At 38.4% G+C, this 8,096-nt stretch overlaps 3 protein-coding genes across 3 annotated transcripts; all 3 read right to left on the bottom strand.

The window, feature by feature from the left end:
- Window positions 1–104: 104 nt before the first annotated feature.
- Window positions 105–713, bottom strand: TM35_000181590 (uncharacterized protein; the record flags this gene model as incomplete). Its single annotated transcript, XM_029026472.1, has 1 exon — window positions 105–713. One exon carries the CDS (start codon window positions 711–713, stop codon window positions 105–107), a length of 609 nt encoding a protein of 202 aa, XP_028882168.1.
- Window positions 714–1,164: 451 nt separating this feature from the next.
- Window positions 1,165–3,261, bottom strand: TM35_000181580 (putative coiled-coil domain-containing protein 13; the record flags this gene model as incomplete). The annotated part of the gene is made up of 1 exon (XM_029026471.1): window positions 1,165–3,261. One exon carries the CDS (start codon window positions 3,259–3,261, stop codon window positions 1,165–1,167), a length of 2,097 nt encoding a protein of 698 aa, XP_028882167.1.
- Window positions 3,262–3,669: 408 nt separating this feature from the next.
- TM35_000181570 (uncharacterized protein) lies at window positions 3,670–7,314 on the bottom strand (the record flags this gene model as incomplete). The annotated part of the gene is made up of 1 exon (XM_029026470.1): window positions 3,670–7,314. The coding sequence occupies one exon, from the start codon at window positions 7,312–7,314 to the stop codon at window positions 3,670–3,672; it is 3,645 nt and encodes a 1,214-aa protein (XP_028882166.1).
- Window positions 7,315–8,096: the final 782 nt, after the last annotated feature.

Below are 8,096 nucleotides of genomic sequence, written 5' to 3'. Positions count from 1 at the left end.
ATATATATATATATATATATATAAGATTCTCTTTTTCCATCACCCATACCAATCTTCTCTTCTTCACATCAATCTTAACAAAACATTACTCTCTCTCTCTCTCTTTACTGTTGACGACGCTGCACTTGTGTATATGATCTTGGGAGCTGAAATGCCACCGCCTCTCCTTTTCCCGATGGTGAGATCTCATACACCGGCGAATATCCAAAGTACCGCAACACCTGATATCGCATCACAACATTCACCACAACACCCGCAAGTGTATCTACTCCTGCATCTTCTAATGGATACTTAATAGCGTTTTCAAGATTATAATGCCCCGCCTCCTCACGGCTACGCAATATCGTATCCAGCAAAGTAACTTCATTCAACACATGATGACGGGTGCGATAACGGGCAATAAAGGAAACATAAATAGCTTTTGTATTCCAATCCCATGCAGGAGTAAAGTCTGCTCTAATGGTAAAGGAAGGATGAATACGATCCCGTAATGGCGGTGGATCCATATCTTGTGCATACATGATAGGAACAGGTAATTGCATCAATGGTGAGATGGACATATTGAAGGTGGAGATCACAGGCATAGAAGCAGGCGGTGGTGATTGGTGCATGAGAGGAATAAAACTGGTGGCGACAATAACGAGAACCCCAACGAGAACCGCCGATACCCCCATGGAGGTGATTTCAAGTATACGTTGGGAACAGGAATGCATTGTCTCCTTTTTTCTGTATATTTTCCACTTTCTCTCTTTATCACTAAATAAATATAATTATATATATATATATAGACTAGAGTAGAGTTCTTTTTTTTCTTCTTCTTCTTCTTCTTTTCTTCTTCTTCACTCCGTTGGGTCTAATCTCCCTGCTCTCAGCCCTCCCCACTCCAACTCACTACATAACCAAAAAAGAAGAGAATAAAGAAGAAGAAAAAGAAAATGAACAAATAATAACAACAACAACAACAAGAAACGATATCAATAGATTAGTAAATGAAATTGACGCCGCCTTTCAAAATAATAATAAAAAAAACAATAAAAATACAAAGAATACATACATATATGTGTATGTGTACTGTATTTGAGTGAAAAGAAGAATACGCAAAACGAAAAAAAAAGGAAAAAAATAAAATAAAAATAAACATACATACATTCTTCACATATGATATTAATCAGCATCACGTCTAAAATTCTCCCTTTGAAGGTTATTAAAAGCCAAACGCAGTTCCTCATACTCCCGTCGTAGTTGTTGATATGCGGCTGTTGTTGTTACGGACCCAGATTCTCCTTCCGTTGCCCCAGTTGTCTTTCCAGGATTAGATACATCTGAGACTGCACGAAGAGATTCATACGCCAATCGTTCCTTCTCCATTAATTCCTGCATCATCTTTATACGTTGTTTTAATGCTCGATTCTCCTGCAGAACAACACTTGTTAATTTCGCCGTCTCACTATTATCATTATTATCATTACTATTATTAACATCACCAATGTGATTATCATCATTACCACTCGTATGGGATTCACCTTTTCCCTTCTTGCTTTTTATCACTTTCCCACCACCACCACCACCACCACCTCCACGACGTTTCTGCTGTTCCTGCAGTTGCTGAATCGTCTCATAGCATCTACTTAACCGTGAGTCCCCCTCTTCTCGTTGTTGCTCTAAAAAACGAACAGCCGCATGGGCTCGGCGGAGGACATCTGCCACTCGTCGCTGCCATTCACTACAGTTTTCTACGGAAGTGGAAGTCAATGATTTCACGGCTGTTCGCCCTGTTGGGATTCCATCTCTTTCCGTAGAGGGAGCTACACTGCGTAACCAATGCAATACAAGGGCCGTATCATCATTCACAGCAGCAGCGGCAGCCGTATTATTATTATTATTATTATTATTATTATTATTATTATTATTATTATTATTACGGTTTCTACCACTATCAGACATACTTTCCCAATATGCCAGTTTATTTCGTAATTCCATATTCTCTATTTTCAAACGATTTAATTCAATCGCCGCATCTGCACCGGCGAGTGCCACAGCCGTATTTGTATCCAGCGTCTCATCACTATCATCAACATTATTATTGTTATTATTATTATTCCGGTTCTTCTTGTTTGTATGCCTCTTATGAGATCCATCATTTGCCTGATGATGTTCTCCTATTGCATGTTGCCCCGATGGTGCGGCTTTACTTTCCCATAATTCCCATTCCTGCAATTTCATTCTCGCCTCCCGCAACGCCTGGCGGAGTTCTTCCATCTCTTCACGATAAGCATCAATAAGGGCATTATCATTCTCCGTCTTCTCTAGTACGGTGTGAAGATAATCACGCAGAGTGCGATTATCCGATTCGAGATTTACATATCGTGCCTGTGCGGCCTCCACACGTTTTCGTTGTTCTTCTAATTCCACTGTGCGTCTATCGAGTGCGTCCTGCAGTTCTCGTTGTTGAAGTAAACGACGATTTTGCACTTCCACTACCCGATCACGAGCCACATCATCTAAATCACGACCACGGCCTGTTAAGTGAGGCTTCCTTGATGTCGTTGTAGTTGTTGTGATAACAGAGACAGCATCTGAAGGACCAACTACTCGCTGTGAGGATGCGGAGTCGTGATCTTCATTCATATTTGCAGCATTTTGTCCAGCTGTGGCTAATTGTCGTTCTAATTCTTTTACTTTACCTTTTAATACCACAATCTGTTGGGCCCGACCACGCCAACCAACACCACCTTCAGATACATTTTTTAATAATGTTTCTAATTCCTGTGGGGTACCACCCACTTCCTGCTGTAGGACTTTACGCAGTCGTTGAGTTTCTTTCTTTTGTTCCTCTAACTGCAATTTACTCTCATTTAATTGTATATACACCCGTTCTAAACGCTCTTTAAGAGATGTAATAGTATTCTGTTGATCTCCAGTTTCTTCTTCTGAACCATTTTCTGTTTGTTTACTCCCACGTCCTCCTCCTATTCCTCCTATTCCTTTTGGTGGTAAAATTCCCAATCCTTCCTTGTTACTATTCAAACGTTTCAACTCTGCCTCCAGTGATACTAATTGTTTTTCAAGTTTCTGACTATATGTCTTCTCAGACTCCAGTTGAACTCCAAGCTGACGGGCACGTTTAACTTGATTCAGATATTTTCCCTCTAATACACCACTGTGTAGACCACCCTCATCTAATAGTGCCCGTAATTGGGCAATTTCCTCCTTGATAATATCATTATTATCGTCATTACTGTTTATAATTCGGTTTGGCATGACTTCGTAAACATAGGGGAAATTAATAACTTTAAAAATTCCCCTCTAGTGTGTTTTTTTTTTTGTTTTTTCTTTCTTTCCTTGTTGGATATGTGGTTGCACTGAAATCACAATCCAGAAATTCAATAAAGAACAAAAAGAAAGAAAAGAAAAAAGAAATGGTGAATGAAGATAAGTAGTTAACATCCCATGTTCATCTTTTTCCTTTTTTCCCCAACAGCAGTATTCCATCATGACTCGTGTCATTCCTTTTTATTTACTTTTCTCCTTTTTTTTTTCTTTTTTTTTTTACCTCCACTTGTACATCACAAACAAACAAACAAACAGACATACAGACACCAACAACAACAATAATAATAATAATAATAATAATAATAATAATAATAGTAATAAACACAATAAAAGGTATCAAATAGGGTTAGCACAACACTGTAAAAATCCCCGTTTCTCCCTATTAGAAACTAAAACACTACTCTCATTCGCATCCCCATCTTCAAAAGCGTGAAACTGCACCTGCACAGCCACCCGACTTCGCCACCATTCCTCTACAAGATATATCATCATATGTTGAAGCCACCATTGTTTTTGAGAAATAGTGAGACCACCATTCGCAGCCGAGAGACGCAGGGGTTCTCCTGAACAGGGAAGTACACCAAGAAGTGAACCAAATATCACTTCGGCCCCACTACGTGTAGAGGCGGCTTCTACAGTAACTCGCTTGGCTTCTGCGACGAGTTCTTCTTGTAAAGATAAAAGGGATGCGGCACGTGCAATGGGTTTTCCTTGATAAATAGTACTAGAGGAAAGTGTATCTACAGATGACTCTCCTCCTCCTCCTCCTCCTCCTACTTTTCCTTCTTTTTCTTTTTCTTTTTCCTTTTCTTTTTGTGTTTGAACTCGTGAAGAACCTCTTGCGGAGACGGAGCGAAGGGCTTCTTTATAGGCTTCCGCTGCCGCTTGAAGGGTTTCCAGACAATCCAGATGTTTCTCCCAGGCCCCAACACTATCTAACTCTACAAATAAAGTGTTTTTAGGCGGTAAGAGAAGAACAAGAGCCTCACAAAGTTGACGTGGACAACCAGCATCATAGTCATGTAAAACTATATCTATAGCTCGAACCACAGCTCGAAAAGAATCATCTACTAATGTAAGAATTAACTGAGGTAAGGTTCGTTCACATTCCTCCATTTCGGCATCATTATTCATTATTCCCCATGAAGTTTCTTTTTGAATAGCTGTTCCAATCATTACACGTAGGCGAGCAAGAGAGAGAAAGAGTGAAAATAATTCATCCTGTGCTTCTACTGAGAGTTGAATTCCTCTACGCATGACGAGTGCCTGTAGCATCATGACAAGATAACACTGTAATTCATGTAACTCACGTAGGGAAGGATCCTCACGTATACTACTTACTCCTTCTTCATCTATATTATTATTATTATTATTAATGGATTTTCCATCTTTTTGCCAGACAAGTGTTAAACGACCATCATTACGAATTTTTGATTGTCGCCGCACTACTGCCTGCGCCAAACGACAAGCTTCTGAAAAGACAGCACTACAAAATGGAATAGTAACATGACCACTACTAGTCGAAGAAGAACTCCCAATAGTGGAGGGATAAGAAGAGTGAGAACTGTGTGGAAGAGAGAATGGACGTACAGAGACCTTCTCTAGATATTGTGGATATTTCATCATAAGATGAGTGAGTCCCACCGCACACGGTGTTGATGGTAAAATAGCAAGAGAACGTAAACACCATTGACAGAGAGTGACTACCGTGTGTTGTCCAAGAGTTCCTGCACAGAGAATCATACACGTCATTACAATATTACTAGACATGGTAACAACAGCAGGCACCTTCTCTGGAAATCGCCATTGTAACATAGAAGGATGACCGGTTTCAGTAGTATGAAGATAATGTCGTTGTTGGTCTAATGGTATTCTAAAAGAAGAAGAGAGAGAAGCTGCCCGTCCCATAGAAGCAACAGAGATTCGATTCATACTAGCAGCTGTTCCACTTGGAATTTCCATAAGAGAGATGGCAGATTTACTTCGTGCACTGTTAAGAACATCATATGATACTAAACTCTGTCTATTCTCTTCTTGTTGCTGTGATTGAGATTTATTATCGGATGGAATCATTATTGTAAATCCTGATAATGGGATGGAGGACTCTGCTGGGTTTACACCTTCACTGTGTCCCGGTACAGATAAGGAGAGTGGGACTTCCGTTGTGGTCTGCATCTCATCAGAAACTATTGGAAGATCTATCATTTGCCTTTCTACACCATCTTCTTTTTCCTCTTCTTTTTCTTTTTCTTTTTCTTTTTCCTCCTCTGCCATCAACATACATGTGCGTAGACTGTAGTGGGTCACAAGTGTATAGGCGAGAGCCACGGCGGGTTTCCACAATGCTGGTGTTTTGGCTAAATCCAATGCACGTTGATGAAGAACATCTAAGAGAGCAGTGGGATGTAATAATTGACTGGAGATGAGAGAACCACAAATAGTGAGAGCCCAAACAGGATCTTCAATCATTTGAAGTAATGAAACCGCCGTTGAAGAGAGTCGAGTCATGGCACGTAATAACATCGCATGATAAAATGTCTCTTCACTATTATTATTATTATTATTATTATTATTATTATTATTATTATTATTATCTCTCTCTTCCTTTTCTTCATGTTCACTATTTAAATCATTATTAAAAGTTGTTGTTGGAGGTGTACCCCACACATGCCGTGAAACAAAGGAAGGTGCCGCGAGTTCTGTTAATCGCATCAACACACGTCTAGCCGCAAGTCCCATCGCATCTCCATGTAAACACTCTTTTAGTAATGCCTCTAATAATAATGGAAGAAATGGTGGATATAATGCAATGAGTCGGGCAACTCCCGCAGAGGTATGTAATTCTCTTGGAAGAAATTGCATACTTTGATTTAATTCTGATCTAGAATCTATATCCGTAGAGTTATGATTACCAGCCGCAATATAATGATCTCTGGCAGTAAGTGCAGGTTGGGCTAGTTCTGCTAATAATTGAGAGAGACTGACTTCCTCTGTTCTCCATCCTATACCGTAATGATGGATCGATTTATCATAAGGATGATGTCGTTTTGTTTTTTTCTCTTCTGCAGTTGAGACACTTTTCGTTTTTCTTTTATAAACTCCAACCGTTGATGATATTCCCACAGTGAACTCACCATTCTTTCCACCACTTCTACTTCTACTTCTAGTACTAGTACTACTAGCAGAACTACAACTACTATTACTACGGCTAGTACTACAACTACTATTACTACCACTACTACTATTATTATTAATGGTACTGTTTCTTATTTTTCTTCCCTCTTTTTCTTTTTCTGAGGGTTTCTTCATCTCCGTTAAAGGACTATCATCTATAGATTGCGAGTGGACATTCTCTCTTAAGGAGGCAAAGTGGTCCTGCATATTCTTTAAACCCCCTAATCGCTCTGAACTCACTTCTCTTGCCGTTGAACCCACACTTCCACTAACTGGTATTTTCTTACTCCCACCACTACTGTTATTATTATTGTTATTATTACTATTACTATTATTACTATTATTATCTCGCGATATTCGTTTAGAATCATTATCTTTCATTATCGCCGCTACACGATGTGTTACTGAAGAAAAGGGAGAAGAAGAAGAGGAATTGTAATTCCCCATCGGGTTATCCCCACCAGTGAAGGGTAATATCAATACACATAAGATCGCATGTAATAAGGGTGGGAATTCCTGTGTGGGCCCCACGTAATTTATTCGCCTACTTTCTGTTTGGATCTCAACAACAGCCGTATTCTCTGCTTTATTATTATTATTATTATTATTCGCTGATGGGAGTGTTGTGTTGATCTTCACATCTCCGCCGTTGAGTGGAGTGGACGACTCACGAGCCCCACGGCGCTGCACTTCTAAAATATACCGCCGTAGTTTACTGGGCGATATGGAGAGAGCAGCGGCTAATATACACAGCCGTTGGGAAGAGGAACGAAATGTGTCTGCAGAGACAGTGTGTGTGCTATGCATGAATAATAACTAATTTTTAATAATAATAGTATTAATAATAATAATAATAATAATAATAATAATAAATGTAGGGAGTTTAGTGTAAATAACGCTGCAAAATAGATAGTTTATATATATATATATATATGTGGATGGTCCCCCCCCCTTTTTTTTTTCTTTCTATATCTCTTTTATTTGTTTCCTTGTACAGATAATAGGATATAAGTATATACAGATGTATGTGTACCTGTAATTATAATAGAAAGAGAAGAAAAGAAAAAAAAAAAAACTAAATAATTACAAACGCATGTAAATAAAAGATAGAGTGACGACAACTTTCACCCAGTACTATGACTACAGAATAGTACTACTACATTAAATAATATATAGATATAGATAGATAAATAGATTTGTGCCAAACATACATACCAAGAGATACCTGCAGACATGATTTTTTTTTTTTTTTCATTTTCCAAAAGAAAAAAGAAAAAAAAAAAAAAAAACGTCCAAGAAAGAAACTGAAATTGGAAAGTAAGCAAAGTCTCTTTCTCATACATTTACTATATATATATATATATATATAGTATTGATAGCATCATTGAGCAAATGAGAATCCACACAAATAGATAGATAGATAGATAGATGGAGATAGAGATACACACAGATAACTAAGAAGGAGTAAATGAAAATTCATATATATAAAAAAAAGAAAGCAGCACGAAATCGAGAGAAAAGAAAAAAGAAAAAAAAAAAAAGAAAAAGTGAATGGAAATTGAAATACGTATATATCTTACATGAGTGAC

Source organism: Trypanosoma theileri (assembly GCF_002087225.1).
Source record: "Trypanosoma theileri isolate Edinburgh chromosome Unknown TM35_Tth_18_V1, whole genome shotgun sequence".
NCBI classification, from domain to species: Eukaryota; Euglenozoa; class Kinetoplastea; order Trypanosomatida; family Trypanosomatidae; genus Trypanosoma; species Trypanosoma theileri.
Note: the sequence above shows the minus strand (reverse complement) of the source record. Positions and strands in the feature narration are given on the sequence as shown.